At 45.9% G+C, this 17,487-nt stretch overlaps 1 protein-coding gene across 3 annotated transcripts in view; it reads right to left on the reverse strand.

Annotated features, from left to right (window-relative positions):
• Positions 1 to 139: 139 nt before the first annotated feature.
• Positions 140 to 17,487, reverse strand: part of ZCCHC14 (zinc finger CCHC-type containing 14) — a 55,264-nt gene continuing 37,916 nt past the window's right edge. Inside the window, exons 3-14 of one of the 3 annotated variants that reach the window (XR_011698902.1) lie at positions 17,378 to 17,451; positions 14,848 to 14,919; positions 14,563 to 14,672; positions 12,525 to 12,619; positions 12,371 to 12,425; positions 11,355 to 11,628; positions 8,882 to 8,973; positions 7,745 to 7,872; positions 7,180 to 7,320; positions 5,637 to 7,109; positions 4,106 to 4,263; positions 140 to 2,400 (exon numbers count right to left, since the gene is read on the reverse strand). Coding sequence is in view for 1 of the 3 variants with exons in the window: in XM_071567885.1 (XP_071423986.1) it covers positions 4,208 to 4,263; positions 5,637 to 7,109; positions 7,180 to 7,320; positions 7,745 to 7,872; positions 8,882 to 8,973; positions 11,355 to 11,628; positions 12,371 to 12,425; positions 12,525 to 12,619; positions 14,563 to 14,672; positions 14,848 to 14,919; positions 17,378 to 17,451 (2,570 nt within the window). In the remaining 2 variants the exon portion in view is untranslated. Of the gene's footprint in view, positions 4,264 to 5,636; positions 7,110 to 7,179; positions 7,321 to 7,744; positions 7,873 to 8,881; positions 8,974 to 11,354; positions 11,629 to 12,370; positions 12,426 to 12,524; positions 12,620 to 14,562; positions 14,673 to 14,847; positions 14,920 to 17,377; positions 17,452 to 17,487 lie in introns of all 3 variants that reach the window. The other 2 variants (XR_011698901.1, XM_071567885.1) reach the window with 2 other exon arrangements.

Genomic DNA, 17,487 nt, shown 5'->3' on the forward strand with positions numbered 1-17,487 from the left:
TATGGCTTGTGTGGTTATTCCTAGAAATGTAGAGACAGCAAAATAATGAATTAAAAATAATTCCCTGATTGCCAAAGCTGGAGAAGCCCCCACAGAGATGAGTTCCCTCTAAATGAAAACCAGTACCAAGGGATTCTGTTTAACTCTTTATTTTCCATACATTAAATTTACTCAGATAAAAACATTCTAAAAATGTACAATTTAACTTTTAACAAAGTATAATAAAACATAAAAATCCCAATACCAGAATACTTGACATTTACAATTCAAAATCAAATTAGCTGATATTAAATATTTACAAAACTATTTAAAATATTTATAAAGTTACATGCAGAATTTTGTAATACTAGAAGTGATCGAAGTAAAAGAAATGGCTCAAATGGAGCAGGAATTTCCTTCATTCCTAATGGAAAGTTATGTCCAAGAGAAGCTGTTAATCTGCACTTGAAAACACACGGGATTTGCTTTCTGCTTCAGTACCAACACGGTTCTCGTGTACGTCAGGAAAATTTCAGGGGGAAAACTGGGAATTCCAAGGGTTTATTACAAGAGCTGTGGGGCCTCAACCAGCCAAAGTGATTCCTACTCTCACTAAAGCTCCGGTACGTGGATTCTTGTCCAGATTGGCCCATACTCCTCCCATTTGATGGGTGCTCCAGCCCACTGCAGATCCAGCGCTCTGAGACCAGCTGGACTTTGGGAAGGAGTGTTGCTCTGCCAGTGCCACAGCCCAGCTTATCCCAAGGGATCCCAGGGCACCTCTGCCCGGACAGGGCCAGCGAGGAATCGGAATTCGGGGGGATGGCCAAGGCCTGGGGCTGGACAGGTATTTTTGGAAGGCTGATGCCTCATTTGCCAAGATTTAATGACTGTGGTATGAAAAGGTTTCCCAAAAAGCTGAGTGTGACAGAGCTGGTTCGAATAAAACCAGTTGTGATAAACTTAGAAACCTCAGTAACAGTTGAAACAGTTTTAAATTAAAGAAGGGTGGAACCCTCTGACTGACACCTCGGCTCCCTCCTCCCTCTCCGCTGCTGGGGTTGAGCCTGGCACATTCATCAGTGCTCCATTTGCAGGGTGAGGAGGAGTTTGCTGGAAATTCCATCCTATTTCGAGTCTTTCCATCAGCAAATGGAAAATGCAGCTGAAACTGCACCACACGCTCCCTCCCCCAGGAAAGGCTCCTTGCTGACTTCTCACCCCCCTGCAGGGAGATGGCTGGGGATTCCCTTCCCTTTCACACTGAACAATCATTCCTATTCCACAGTGAAATCCACTTGGAGAACTAATTCTTTTTATACTTGTAGGACAAAGATAGGACTAAATAACATTCATGGAAATCTCTGTCTTTCAGTGTACAAAAATAGGGTTTAAGAACTGGTTCCTTCAGGCAGGGCAGCCGGAACTACTATTCCAAACTGAGCTGCCTTGTTGTTTAGGGTAAAAAAGATGGATTTGTGCCTTTTAAGAACAGATTAAGGATTATTTTATGGAACTAAGGTGCTCTGTTCAGACTTACCAACTTTGGTTGTTCTGGGTACAAAGTGGAGGGTGTTCACTGGCAGGTCTGAAGCCACAGCTCGCTGGGATTTAGGGAAGGCTCTGAGGTTGCTGCTGGCTCACCAAACTTTTCCATCTGGCACTCGTGTTGCCTCCAGGTACTTTTGGATTTGAACTTAAGTCTAAAACCAGACCCAACCGTTCCAAAGCGTTACCCAAACGCACCCATGAGCCACTTGAAGAAACATCAGCCTTAACTTTACACAAAGGAAACAATCCCAAAGGAAGGAATGAAACAGTTTGCTGGAAACATCAGCCTTAACTCTACACAAAGGAAGCGATCCTAAAGAAAGTTCTGGAAAAAGGAATGAAACAGTTTGCTGGACAGAAGTTCAGTTCTACAGTCCTTTTGATATGATTCTGACTCTCTGATGACTCTCAGACACGACTGTGCCCAGTCTTGGGCAGTAAAACAAAACACAACTGGTACAGAAAGGACTTTTTTTTTTGCTGTTCTTTTTTTTTTTTTGCTGTTTCAAGAGGGTTTTTAACACTCACATGTGTATTGAAATACAGTTTCTTTAAATACAATTTTAAAATATTGTTTAAAAAAAGTGAAAAAAAATAATAATAATAACAAGGTTAAGTTTGGCTTTCAGCACATGTTCCAGGCCACTGGAGAGACCCTCAAAGCTGCAAATCGTAAACATGGAACTGCACATTTCCTCAGGTGTGATGCAGTGGGACACACTGTTCCTACCATTGTCTCGAGCTCATTAAGGCAAAGTAAATTGCATTGTCAGTTTTCATCCCTTTAGTGTTGTAGGTCTGAAGGTTGTTCATGGGAACACGGGGAACGTCCTCGAACGCAGGCAGAGCCAAGAGGGAGTGTGAGCCGGGCTGGGAATACACAAACCAGGGGGTTCTCATTGCATAGCAATAAAAGTTAACTTTTTTTCCTGTTTAAAACAACCATTCTGCAAATTTAGACTTTGGGTTCCCCAAAGCTGTGAGCTGCAGGTCCCTCTCTGGGCCAAGTGTGGACTGTGCCCACCCCACGTTCCCGATGCTCAGGATCCCTTCCTGGCGAGGCTGAGATGCCTCTGGAGAGGGAGAGAGCGGGACCCAGGGATGGCCCAGAACGTTCCTTTCCTATGAGCACGGCCCAGGGAGGTCTGAGCTCTGCCCCCTCACACGGCCCTGTCTCTGCTCTGCTCCAAACCCTCCTGCTCCAAGAGGACTTCCCGAGTGAGCGTCGCTCGCCACTACAGATCCTACGGATTCATCCTGCTGTGGTTAAACCGCTGTAAGGAATACAAGTGTAAACAAGGCTTCAGACTTTCAAGGTGTCTCCCAAATTACAGGATGCAAATATCTCTGTCAGACATTTTTAAAGAGAAGGCCTCACCCATTTAATGCTGTCAAATTCCCGGCGGGAGCCATGAGGATTAGGATCTTCTTTCAACCAGACAGGACCAAAGTGTTTCAAATTAGCAGTTCGAGATGGGTTTGGCTTCCTCTCGAGTCTTAATTTAGATTTGTCACCCACAAATGATGGACTAAGTAGTTTAACACCAAAGCTACTCATCTACAACCTACTGCAACGAAGGAGGCCGACAAGAAATCCTTCCAAGTCTTGATAATAATGAAAGTTTTACTACCTTTTACATGTTTGACTCCCACCACTCCTGAATCCTGGGATAGGAGTCAAAGGGTATTTTTATATAAAGTAAAGCAAAAGCTTATAAACTCTGCTGCCAGAGTTCTTGGTTTGTTTGTTTGTTTGTTTAGGATGGTTTAAAATTCATTTACAAAAGCAGAATAATAAGGTTTCTGTGAAAGAGACCTATGTACAGTAACAGGACGTAAAGGTTTTGTGGATTACAGGAAAATATCCTTGAAGCCTTTATGACTCTGGAGTCTCTGGGACTTGGACCCTTGGAAACTAAGTTTATTCCAGTGCTGGGAGCCCAGCACTAGATGGTAATAGGTGAGACAATGAAGCACAAGTTTGTTTCCAGAAGGAACCGAAACTGCCGTGTGTGTTCTTTTGGAAGGGAAAGGAGAGACTTTTTAGGATTTTTTTTGTGGAGTTAAGTCCCATAAGCCTGCTGGTGCCAATTTGTAAAGGTTGGAACTTCTTTGCCTCTTGCACTGGTCTCAGAGTGACACTGTCTGCTAAAAGTGCAGAAAGCTTGAAGAGTTTTACATTCTTCTGTAGTGCAATCCTTAAAAATCCCAGAGATTAGTGCCTGATCACTTTTGAAAAAAAGTAGACATTTTACCTAGCCCGGGGTGCCAAAGTCCTTCTGGCCACTCCTACCTTCCCAACGCACGGAGCTGCCCTGGACAAGGTTCACCACACAAAGTCCACATATGGCAACATTCTCCAGCTAAAAACTGTACATCAGGTGTTGTACTTGCAACAGAAATGCAGCTGGACAGCTCCACCATCCACCCATCCATCCATCCATCCACCCGTCCATCCGTCCGAGGACACGTAGTCAGGAGTTCCAACAAGATCCAAGCTCGGATTTGGCAATCAAAACTGGGTTGGATGCACCCCTAAGCTAGATTTTCTACCTAGTCTAATAAAGTAAAGCACCTTTGGATTAAAAAATACATTAAGCTTAACAGCAACTGGACGTCTCAGTTTTGCAGTTTGATCTCCATGGCTTGCGGCATCTTCGTGCCAGGTGGGAAAACATCAGTCTGTGGAGTCCAGACTTTCGGAGGGAGGAGCATATTTCAGCCTGAACGTACCTGGGGAGAGGAACAGAGGAATCAAACATCATCCTGCTCACATCTGTTACCTCTCAGAACTTCCCAAACCTGCTGCTTATTAAACATGGAAAATCTGATACTGGGGCAGAACATGGTTTGGATTGGAGTTCTAAGGCTGGCAACAATTCCTTTCATGGAATCACAGAATGGTTTGGGTTGGAGGGAACCTTAAAACTCATCCACCTCCATGGGCAGGGACACCTTCCACCAGCCCAGGTGGCTTCAAGCCCCGTCCAACCTGGCCTTGGACACTTCCAGGGATGGGGCAGCCACAGCTTCTCTGCCCAACCTGTGCCAGGGCCTGCCCACCCTCACAGGGAAGGATTCCTTCCCAATATCCCATCTGACCCTGCCCTCTGGCAGTGGGAAGCCATTCCCCTTGTCCTGTCACCCCACGCCCTTGTGAAAAGTCTGTGAGAGTTGAAATGGAAATTTAATTAATAAATAAAATCCATCTTAAAAAGACATCAGAGCCTGCTGTTCTTCTGGAGTTGTCCCAGACAGCAGCTCTGCTTCCCCCTGGCCACCATCAAAACATTCACCACAGGAATTCCACTCATTAATTACCTTCCAGTGCTGCTGTAAATTGCTGCCCCAACACCTGACACTTGGTAATTTATACTGTTCAAATGCTCCAGACAATCTAAAAATGAATCCAGGCAAAGGCTACAGACAAGACATGATGTCAAATGGAATCTCTGTGCTATTCACTCCACTCAAAGTTCATATTTCATTTTTTAAGCCTACACCACTTGCAAATTATCTCAACACGGTATGACAAAGTTAAAAGGAAAAAGGGGACTACAAAGTGCTCTTGGTAAAGCAGCATTTCTGTTTTAGTTGTTTCCCATCCAGAATTAAGGATTCATCTCCTGGAGAAGATGTGCTGTAACTGAAGCAAAATGCCCTATAAAATAATTATAGCAGCAAACAGGGCTATCTGAACAGTAATTGTTCGGGTAGGTTATTGTCTTGGGGAGGAAGGGAAAAAGAACAGAGATTCCAGTTTGTAGAATTCCAGGGGAACTTGCAGTCATAACCAAAGCTGACCTGGATCACAGCAGCAACAATTCTGCAACCTGCCCACAGCAGCTCCCTCCCCCCTTCCCTCCCTGGACCTTCTTCCCTTCCCCAAAATGGGTGGAATCTCCACAGGGCACCCATGGCTGTAACAAGGATCCTCCTGATGGGTCTGCCTGAAACTCAGCCCCAACTTTAGCAAATGCAGCTCAGACCACCAGCTTTCAAAACACTTTTTTTCACACCAGTCAACAATTCCAAGCCCCCATCAGACCCCTCTCTCCCGGGGCACAGCAGGCACAGCCTCCCCACTGTGTGTGCCCTGCCCTCACCTTGTCTGTTGAAATCCATGGGCGGCTGTTTGCAGTCCTGAGCTCTGTGCCCGCTGGCCCCGCAGTTGTAACAGGAGAGGTTCCCGTTCTTTTTGTGGCTCGAGCCGTTGCCGTTGCCCATCATCCCCTGTGCCTGGTACACCCCGGCCGTGCCCGCCATGAAGTTCTGCATGGGGGGCACGGCGAAGGTGGACTGTCCGGCCATGACCGAGTCGGGTGCCAGGCCGCTGTTGTAGGCCGTGTGCACCACAGGGAACGTGGTGCTGCTGTTGTACTGCTGCGTGTTGATGTAGCCGTTGCTACACAGAGGGTTGAAGGGCAGGAAGGGGAAAGTAAACATGGAAGGTCCTGAAAAGGGGTGCTGGAAGTAGTTGGCGTAGCTGACGGTCATGCCGCTGGAGCCGCAGTTGCCGCTGCAGCCGCAGGAGGTGCACACCATGCAGCCGGGCGGCTGCGGCGGCGGCTGCTGGTGGTGGTGGTGGTGGTGGGTCTGCGTGGGCACGGGCACGCTGCCCGCCGACCCGCTGCTGCTGCTGCTGCTGCTGCTGCTGCTGCTGCTGCTGCTGCTGTAGAAGTTGTTGTCGGCGACGGAGGAGAGTGTGGGGCTGGAGCTGGGCGCGGGGCAGCTGGGCAGGTTGGCCATGGTGGCGAAGGACGGGGACGGGTGGCTGCTGGAGGAGGCGGCGTTGCTGTTGGCGCAGAAGCTGCCCTGCATGGGCGCCACGGGCACGCTGCTCATGGCAGAAAAGGCAACTTTGGTGTTGGCTGTGTACAGAGCAGTCCGGGGGTTGATTATTGCAGGGGACACCGTGATTTGCATATTGCTGGAGCAGGAAGTCTGTCCGGCCATGGCAGAGTCGGTAGGAAGAGACGAAGACACCAGGAGTTTGATGGGTGGACGAGCCACGTGGAAGACCGTGCTGGACGTCACTGTGGCAGCAGTGCTCGTTTCCACTATGAGTCCTGGCTGCTGAGCTGGTTTGATCACTCTGTCCAGACTGGAAGCGTGGACGACTTTGGTTCGAGGCCCAAAGCTCATGGTGGACGTGGGTGAGCTGCTCTCAGTGGCCCCCGACAGCACCTGCAAGGGCTGGTGGGGAGAAGACGAGGACATGACATCCACCACTGCATTCCCAAAGCTCTTTTCCATCTTTATGCTGCCCCTCGATCCAGGAGAAACTTTATTCCTTTCTTCCAGAGACAAAAGCGAGTGCACAGACGACGAGAGCAGCTTCATGTCTGCGCTGCCACGGTCAGCCTTGTGCACGGAGCTGAGCATCCGGATGGGTGGGATGTGCGTGGGGGCCGCTGACATCATCTGCATGGGCAGGGCGTGGTGGCCCGACGGGCTGGAGCCGGCGTCGTTCTGCACAGGCAGCACCTGCGCCGTGGGGCGGGCAGAGCTCGAGCCGAAATGGTTCAGCAGCATCACCGGCTTCTCCTTCTCGGAGCCGTCCAGGTGGATGTCCAGCCCTGGGGACACAAGAGCAGTGAGAGCAGCCCTGGGCAGGGCACGGGCACCGCGCTAGGGGGCTCTGCTTACGTCTGTCGTTCTCCTCGGCGCTGTCCGAGCTCTCCTCCCGCGCCTGGATCCCCATGGGGCTGGAAGAGGAGCTGGAGTACTCGGAGGAGCTGCCCTCCCGGGGCAGGGCATGGGCAGGCTGGTCCACATCCACTCGCAGCTCTGTGGGAAAGGCAGGGGGACACAAGGGGTAACACCCACCTGGCAGCACCTCGGGACAGCAACACACAGCGACACTCGGCATTTACAGGGACACACAGGGGGCTGAACAGTCTGAGCACAGCACTGGCCATTCCCACGGGAGCCATGCACAGGGAACTGCCTTTTCTGGCCCTCCATATTCACCAAAATCAGACTTTGTGCCATGCACTTTTCTGGCCCTCCATATTCACCAAAATCAGACTTTGTGCCATGCACTTTTCTGGCCCTCCATATTCACCAAAATCAGACTTTGTGCCATGCACTTTTCTGGCCCTCCATATTCACCAAAATCGGACTTTGTGCTTGCTCCCTTTTTCCCTTTTGGTGACAAGGCAGTACAAGCAGGAGGTTGCCCTCGTGCAGGGACAGTGTGCTCTGCTCTCACCTGCGGCGTGGTTGCCCCGGATGCTCTGGATGGGCCCCACGTGGGACGTGGGGGGCACCCTTGCCACCCCACTGCTGCTCACTGAGGAAGGGGTTGGGGCTTTGAGGCACCGTTTCTCTGATTTCTCTCTGTAGGGAGAAGGAGAAAAAGATGAAGGAACAGAAACTGGCCAAAGCACAACCACAGATAAATCCATTTCTGAATGAAAGCGAAGCACACAAAGCCCAGTGAACAATCCCCACTGAATGTTATGCTCATTTCAAATGGAAACATTTGGAAATCACATCAGTCCTGACTGTAACTGCCAGCACTGAGGTTTGGACTATCTGCCATCTGATTACAACACTAATGCTCTTATTTGTACAGGGCAAAACATCACCAAATGGTGACTAAGTGCTAAAATTCTATTACATATTACCTCAGCACTGTGCACACCAAACCCAAGGAGAAGCCAAACACAGTCCCATGTTTTCATTTTCCAAACACACTCTAGAAAAACTAAGACTGTTGAGAAATGCTGTCACAGAGCTCTGATAAACAAGCCTGGCTTTGGATTGTTAATTGCTTTTTAAGTAACTGTGGTAGCTTCAGAATAAGCAGCTCCCTCTAAGTGGAGATGTGAAAACCAGGACAATCTGTTGCATCAGTTTCCCAAAGGGCTGTCACAGCTGCCTGGGGTCACAGTGGGACACTGAGGCAGCTCCCAAAGGAGTTGTGCTTCATCCACATGGACTGAGAGCCAAAAGTTTGTCAGTTCCTACCAGGAAAAAGTCCTGCAGGGCACCCTGACTTTGGCTGTGCATCCCCTGGGGTTGCAAATCCCACGGTTTCCATCAGCCCATGGTGGGCTTTGCAGTATTTATGATACAAGTTTAAAAAACTAACCAACAATATGTATCTTTCCTAGATAATTTAAATAATTGGTTATTCTTATCACAACCAGCAGTAAAATGGGAAGGACTCAATATTATCTGGTAAGTTCCCTTTTCAAGAGCTTTTCAAAGCAAATACAGAGGAAGGGAGATAAGAACCATCCACACCTGCATTTGGGGATCCTGATGGGTTTGTGGTCTGTAAACAGTAGAACTTCCACTCAGTATTTTAGGACCTTAAAAAGCTCCCTCAGCCCTCACTTACTTCTCCAGCTCCAGCTGGGTCTTGAGCTTCTTCTTTGCTCCCATGGTGAGGGACTCAAACTTATTCAGATCTTCCTCAGTAAGACTCAGAAACTTGGGAAGAAAAAGGAAGTGCTTGGTTTTACAGCCTGAAATATTCTTTTTCACATTTTCGATGAAAAGTAATTCCAAAAAAGCACCTTTAAAGCCATTTTAAAACACAGCTAATTCAAAGAAACCCTCTACTCCAGTTTTCAATTACTGAATCAGTGTAAAATGAAAGTGTGGGGGCCTGGCATGAAAGAAGGAACATCTGTAGATTAAACTTAATTAGCTGGGTGCTCCTATTAACCACTCACAATAAAGGCAAAGTAACTCCTGCATGTATTAAAATAGAATGAAATTAAAATAGAGCTTTGTGCTATCAGGGAGTTTAAGGATCTGTTTCTCTTCAAAAACCACTCCAGTTTTCCCAGTTGTGTCATTTACCACAAAGTACAGTTGTCTCATCAGTCTAACCAGAAGATTTACTCAAATACATTTTATAATTTATAATACTCCTATAAATTTTAATTTATAGAACTCCAGTAAATCTTATAATAAATTTTATAAATTTTATAATTTTATGTTTCTAGAATAAGAAAATACAGACATTTAAATAATAATAATAATAATAATAATAATAATAATAATAATAATAATGTAAATTTTAATTTATAGAACTCCAGTAAATCTTATAATAAATTTTATAAATTTTATAATTTTATGTTTCTAGAATAAGAAAATACAGACATTTAAATAATAATAATAATAATAATAATAATAATAATAATAATAATAATAATGATAATTTCTATTATAATGTAATTAAAATTAAGTACTAGCAAGGTATGGGTAGCAGTAATTACTTTTTAAAAAATACTAGACTGCAGTTCTGCTACTTTATTAAAGAAAAAAAAACCCTATGTATTTCTCTTCATATAATGAAGAAAAACAAATCAGAAGACTCTGGTAAGGGATTAGAGTTAAATCCACAAAATACCCCAGAACCAGCACAAAGCCCTCCCTGGCTCAAGCCAAGCCCTCATTCCACTGGAGGGCGTTCGAGGCCAAAAAACAGGACAAGGAATTTCCCCAGTGGAGCTGATGAAATTCTGTAAAACCTGAAACCTGCACACACAGCTGTTCTCAGGACTCTTACAATGCTAATACATTAGAGATGGTTTTTCCACAGGAGCTTCTGCAGGAAACAAAACCCACTCACTCACTCACTCAAATTCAGCCCAGAAGTCTCTAAGAATCTATTTATTATAATTAAGGATAACCAAATATTTGGGGAGAAAAATCAACCAAGAAGTAGAAATAATAATAATAAAAAAGCAATTAATTTAAGTATCTACTGGGCAACAAAGAATGACCAAGGAGCCCCAGCAGAGCTCTAAAGGCAGGATCCAAGCTGGATCTCCAAGCACTCAGTGAGGAATCCTGGAACAGGCAGCAGCTGTCGGACAACCCCGACCCGGACAAACACAATGAAGACAGAAAGGTTTTCATCAAAAAGCCTTCCCAGCACGTGCCAAAAACTTGTGTGGTTCTGTGTTCAGATGTTTCCAGCCTAGAGAATGTTGGGATAAGTTAAAAGCTGGCTGCCTTTTCCCCATGAGCCAACAGTGTGCCCAGGTGGCCAAGAAGGCCAATGGGATCCTGGCCTGGATCCAAACTAGCGTGGCCAGCAGGCCCAGGGCAGTGACCCTTCCCCTGGACTCTGCCTTGGGGAGGCCACACCTTGAGTGTTGTGTTCAGTTCTGGGCCCCTCAGTTGAGGAAAGAGATTGAGGGGCTGGAGCGGGGCCAGAGAAGAGCAACGAGGCTGGAGAAGGGACTGGATGTGGCTCTGAGTGTCCTCTGAAACACCTCCAGGGACAGAATCCACCAGGTCTTGATTCAACCCTACTGCACGGAGTGCCCTGGGCTTGTGATCACAGTGGGATTGGATCAAAGGTTGGACTTGATGATCTCAGAGGTCTCTTCCAACCCAACTGAGAAGGGCAACGAGGCTGGAGAAGGGACTGGAGCACAAGTGCTGTGGGGAGAGGCTGAGGGAGCTGGGGGTGTTCAGCCTGGAGAAGAGGAGGCTCAGAGGTGACCTCAGCACTGTCTGGAACTGCCTGAAGGGAAGTTCTGGCCAGCTGGGGGTTGGTCTCTTCTCCCAGGCACTCAGCAATAGGACAAGGGGGCATGATGGGCTCAAGCTCTGCCAGGGGAAATTGAAGTTGGAGAGCAGAAAAAAATTCTTTGCAGAGAGAGTGCTCAGGGATTGGAATGGGCTGCCCAGAGAGGGGGTGGATTCCCCATCCCTGGAGGTTTTTAACCTGAGCTTGGCCGTGGCACTGAGTGCCATGATCTGGTAAAGGGACTGGAGTTGGCCCAAGGGTTGGACTTGATGATCTGGGAGGTCTTTTCCAACCCAATCCATTCTATGATTCCCTGCCCTACCTTCTCCATGGTGAGCTGCTTGAAGACAGGGTAATACTTGTGCAAGCGCAGCTTCCTGAGCCAGTCCAGGATCCCGTTTTGCTCCTGTGTCTGGGGGGTCTGTGGGCTGGAAGACATCAGCATGGCTGAGGAGGGGGGGTCCATCTGGGAGCGATATGCCAGGGCTGTGCCGGCGCCCCCGGAGTGGGCGCAGTGGGGCAGAGCGACGGGGGCGGTGCCCGAGTGCTGCACGTGGGTCTGCGAGGCCTGAATTCCAGCCACGCCACAGATGGGTCTGCAAAAGGGAACAGAGCAGGATGTGGCACCTGGGAGCGTGTGGGTCACCCCAAATGCAGCTGCTGCAGCCACGGAATTGGGAGTTTGGATGAAAAATTTTCAGCATCATCTTTTTCCTCAAAGAACTAAACTTCAAACCTGAGAACGTCTGAACCCAAGGGTGGCACTGCCAAGGACTGGCTGCTTGTCCACACCAACAAAACTTCCAGGTTTTCCTGGCCAGTTGGGGAGCCTGGTAGGACACCCTGAGATGAGCTCAGTTGGTTAGAACTTGGTTGTAATAATGCCAAGGTCATGGGTTCAATCCCCTGTGTGGGCCATTGACTTAAGAGTTGGACTCAATGACCCTTGTGGGTCCTTCCAACTCAGAATAGTCTGGGATTCTGTGATTCTGGGTGTGAGATCTGCACCAACCCTGCTCCATGGCATGCTAAAAACAGGGCAGTGCTGGCAGAGCAAAGCTGATCTTCAGCTTAAGCTGAGTTTTTCCCCTCTGTAATCACAGAAGTTTTCTATTCTGCCACCTCTGATTTAACAAATGGTGCAGTTCAGCTTTGTGTTATTAAGAAACCTAAATATAATCCTGTGGAAATTTTTAATTTTTCCATGTGGGAGGGACAAAAGAAGCCAAAATATTGGCCCCTTGGAGGGGTCTGGATTAAAATATTTGGGTTTTTTTGTTGGAGAAAATGAAAATTGCCTCTTAAGAGAATGAGCTGTAAACAAGATAAATATTTCACCTTCCAGATGTTCCCAGCGTCGTTCCTACTTTATACAGGGAGGGGTTGCCAGGACCTACAAACAAGGTATAGAATTACAAATGGCATCAGTTTATGAAATGCACAGCAGTACAAAGAACTCACTTTCTCATTTTGAAACTTTATTTAAACTCACTTGAGCTCTGAAGTTGCTGGGAGGGAGATGAAGTGCTGAAGAACTTCCTGACGTGGTCGTTTTTCACCACATGGGACGGGAACGGTGCCAAGTACCTGTGTGGGCATCAAAAGCAAAGAAACTGCCTGTTCTGTTGGCTCTGACTGGCAGCTGCCTCACAGATCCATCAGGATTGAACACTGGATGGGACACTTTGAAACTGGATTTGAAATTCAGAAGCTAAAAAACTTCTGAATCCAAGTGGTCTAGAAACTTATGGATACTCCTGTGCTCAATCCCAAACTCTGTTATCCTTGGGCTGCTTTCACTCTGTTTAGTGTTTCAGCTTTGTTTAGGAACCTTGAACACTTTCAAGGCAGAAAATGTTCAAATATAAACTTGAAAATTTCCTTTCAAATTCACCAAGAATATAAAATATAAATGGATTTGTTATTGGATTTTCTGCTCTTGGAGATAAACAGCAGATGTAGAGTCTGGCAATGTAGGGAAAAACTTATGTCATGTTTTCCCTGAGATTGCTGTGCCTCTTAGGAGGGAAAAGAGGCCTTAAAGCAGCATCTCAGTGCCTAAAGGGGCTCCAGGAGAGCTGGAGAGGGACTTGAGACAGGGGATGGAGGGACAGCACCCAGGGAATGGCTTCCCACTGCCAGGGAGTGGGTTAGATGGGATATTGGGAAGGAATTGTTTGCTGGGAGGGTGGGCAGGCCCTGGCACAGGTCGGGCAGAGAAACTGTGGCTGCCCCATCCCTGGAAGTGTCCAAGGCCAGGTTGGATGGAACTTGGAGCAACCTGGGACAGTGGGAGGTGTCCCTGCCCATGGCAGGGGTGGGACTGGATGGGCTTTAAGGTCTCTTCCAACCCAAACCATTCCACAATTCTATGAAAAATGCCAATCTCAAAAACTTTGCAACTGCACCCCCACAGGTGCCTCCCAGCCTGACTAATCCCAGCTCCCTTGTGAATATTCCAAACCAGCAGCTCCTCAGAGCAGCCTCTCTCCCTGCTCCAGGGCTGTGGGAGTGCAGGAGGCTGCTCCATTAACCCAGATTTGTAGAGGTTGTTGCTGCCTCAACAGCAGCCACACACATTCCCTCTCCCTCTCCCAAATTCCCCTCTGATCCTCAGAGCACAGCAAGGACTGCTGCAAATGGGAACACTCTTTGCCATGAAAAATAATCCAGGCAGGCACCTGCTGGCTGCTGACTGTGGAAAACCAATAAACTGTGGCCTGCCTTTGCTTAGGGAAAAGTGGTGAGAAGAAAAGCCCTAATGAAGCTAATGAATATTTTAAAATGTCACTTAGTATTATAATAATATTAATATTACAATAATCTCATTTTGCACAGGTACATGCAGGAGCAGCTGAAAATAATTTCAGTGCCTCCAAATTTCCTAGGAAAATAATTTTGGTATTTAGAAAGAGAAGTGATGTGATCTGCCACAGAAAATGGTATTTGAAATATTGTTTTGTATTAGATAATGGCCAGGTGGTTTGTGATAATTTGAGGAAATACAAGCCAAGGCTTCCAAAATTTCATGACAGGAATATATAAATATCTACCTACCTTTTTAAAATTAATGTAAAATAAACACCATGACAACCTAAACCAACTGAGACAATAAAAAGCTCAGTGAAAGGGTAGGGGGGAAAATCCCCACAATCCCCTCAATACAGATGGATGAATATTCATGCTACTATTTTTCCATAGTTTTGTGGGGCTTTTTTAAGCAATTCTGGTCATTTTTGAGTCCAAACTAAACTTTTTGCAAAGCCAATGATCCTCTATTTGCTTTTAACATGGAATGAGGAAATAGCAGTTCTCCAAGAAGTTTAATCCAGAATATTATTACCATCTGTACTTCTGTAGAAAGAATTCCTGAAAAATTGTTGTGTGCTGGAATTAGTGGAACATCAAGAAATAAGGCTCTAATTTCTTGAAAGCAATTTAAAATATGAAGATGATATTTCTGTTTCCTGTTTTTTTTTGGTGAAAGAAGCCAAGATACAAAGCCCAGAACCCCCAAAATCCCAACATACCTCAGGTCTGACTCCAGGTCCATGTGGTTCCGTTCCAGGTAAAAGGAATCTGGACCAGCTAAGCAAGGAATGAATTTCTCCAAGTTTTCTTCTGGATACAGCTGAGACAGCTGAAGATGAAGGATATTACAAAGAATAAGTGAAAACAAGACTTGTTATTTCCATGAGATTCAAATATTTTATGAAATTCAATCTGTATTATCTCGGTATGAAAAATGTCATTGAAGAAAATCCCATACAGGGATAAAACATCTATTTTCAAAGTATTTTCCAGATTGTCTTTACCTTTGAAATAAATTCAGTCACTTCAGCAGAAGATTTGGTTACCAATGTCACTGAAGAATCAGACCACAGGACCTTGGGGAGCAAGAAGGATTTGGGTTATTAATTGATCAAAGTTTGGCCCCCAAACATCAATAATTGGTATAAAACATCCCCCACAGACTCAAAGGAAGTTTTGAAGGTGTGATATCAAGAAGGAACTTTTATCAGCCCTCCCTCAGTGCCCCATTCTTGCTGTTGTTACACTCCACAACTGCTGTGGATGCTCAGAAAAGCACCTCATGGTTTACTCAGCCCTCACACACTGCAGACAGTCAGTGTTAAGCAACAGACCACTAAGTAATGGAATTTTTTCTCCTCATTATTGTTAAAGAAAACAGCTGGTTTGTAGAATCTGCTGTGCAACAGGAATGACTCTGCCTCTTCCTAATTAATCACCTCCATATGCCAGGGGGAGCTGGAAACAGCAGCAAATCCCTGCAAAAAAGGGCAAAACCTTAGAAATGAACCTGCAGTTCCTGCTCCAGACTCCATCTTGTCCAGGCCCTAAAAAAAGGGAATATTCAGTATCTCTTCCCATACACACAAGTCATCCTTAGATAAGGGGCATTTATGGCTTGGGAGATGGAGATTGAGCCAAAAATCAGCATTTCTTGGCATGAAGAACATCAGTGTGAGACAGGCCAGGGATAAATCCCTTCAGACTCAAAGTATCCATTGGAAGCATCTGGATCCTCAGCAGTTCCACAGGGGAAGGAGTTCCAGGATCACAGACCATCCTCTCACATGACATGAGTTTCAATGACAACTGAAAACATACACAAAGTTTTTCCAGCCATCAGAAAAGCTGCCAAAACGACTGGTGAGAGGAGAGTATTTCAAAATATATTACATAAGGGAGGAATTTCCTCTCAGCAGAGCTGAGACACCAAAAAAAGAGGAGAAAAAAGAAAAGAAGAAAGAAAATTTTAGCTCTGTCTGATTTTACAAAGTTTGTGGGCTGTTTGTTTTCCTAAAGCTTGTGATAAATGAACATTTTTTAAAAATATGGAGAAATTTCTCCCTTTTTTTCCCTAGTTTTGTAATAACCCAACATTTCTTATGCTTTGCTAATTTGAATTTTTAATGCTTATAGAACAATAATGTGAACTGTAAATGCAGAGAACTGATTTACATAGAACTGAAAACACTAAACTGCTCTATCCATTGAGCTCATATTCCCAAGAACAAAACATTTAATAGTTGGGGTTTTAACCCAGCAAGCTGTAATTTCTTAGCTCAGCTGAGCCCTGGGCTGTTCTCTCAGTGACCAGCTGTGGAGTGAGACACTGGTTACAGTAATTTCTGATATTTATAGAAAAATCTCTAACAGGAAAAGAACTTTCACGAGATCCTGACTGGAGTGGAGACAACTGCAGACTTCATAAAGATTTTGAAAACCCTCTGGAAAAATCCTTTCTACTGTCGATGACATTTGGAACAATCGTGGGATTCAGGAAATTCAGGACATTCTCCATGAATGAAGTCCTGCAGAGGTTAATGCTGTCACCAACCCAAGAGATGCTGAGCTGAGGCTCTGCCTTGGCTGGGAGTTTTAAAGAATGATTTGTGCTTTTTGGTGAAAGTTGGGGATAACTGAGACTCCTTTTCTCACCCACCATTTGGTTGTGTTGCCTCATTAAACAAACCTGAGATGCTTTCTGGGCTGTGCATTGTGAACTTTGGAATATTAATTCCATTTGGATGGGGGAAGGAGCACCCAGACTCCAAGGCTGCCCTTTGCAGAGGGTTCCAGGGGGGGAGGCCATCCCTGCTCCGGAACTCCAGGAGCTGTGTCAGACCAGGGAGCTGCTTCTCCTCGTGGCCTGTGGTGAACCACACTCATTCCACAGGCACTGCTCTCACTTCCACTCGGAGTTACTCTGGCTTTGGTTTGCAGACAGCAGTTCCTGTTGAGCCTTTGCTGCTGGATTAACGTGCCCTTTGCTGTGAAGTACTTTTAGTCCCTTTGAAAACACTTTTAGACAATACTGAAGTCACCTTGCAGTCAAACTCTGGGACTCTCCTGCCACACAGCACCTTCCTCAGGCCCTGAACAACTTCCAAAGCTTTTCCATACTCTCCTTTTGGGAGGCCCAACCCATGTGCCACAGGCTGCCGTCCTGCCTCCTTCCACACGTGCAGTCTCTGCTCTCCTTTGTCCAGATTAAGACTTGAATTCTCTCCAGCTCCTGCATTCCAGCAGAATGGATATGGATCCCCATCCTCTAAGTGGGGTATTTCCCTTTAAATAAACACTTTGCCACAACCTGCTGCATGAGAGTATTTTTTTTGCCAGTCCGCACCTACCAATCTCAGCATCACCCACAGTGTTCATAAACACCTATTTAAAACTTCCAAATAATTGATTCAAAACTACCATTTATCCCAAAGGAGCAATTTCTGGGATCTAACAATGAAATCTGAGAATTTCCTTAACTCCTCCTTAAATATTATCCTCCCTTCTTTCACAGGAAAAGAAACCCAAACTCACCTCAAAGGAATACTCAACATTTCTTTCATTCTTCTTGTGTGCCAGTCCCTTCAATTCCACTTTTTCAACACTCACTACGAAAAAACAAAGAGAGGAGAAGAATGAGGAGG

This window comes from Pithys albifrons, chromosome 12 (assembly GCF_047495875.1).
Source record: "Pithys albifrons albifrons isolate INPA30051 chromosome 12, PitAlb_v1, whole genome shotgun sequence".
NCBI lineage: Eukaryota > Metazoa > Chordata > Aves > Passeriformes > Thamnophilidae > Pithys > Pithys albifrons.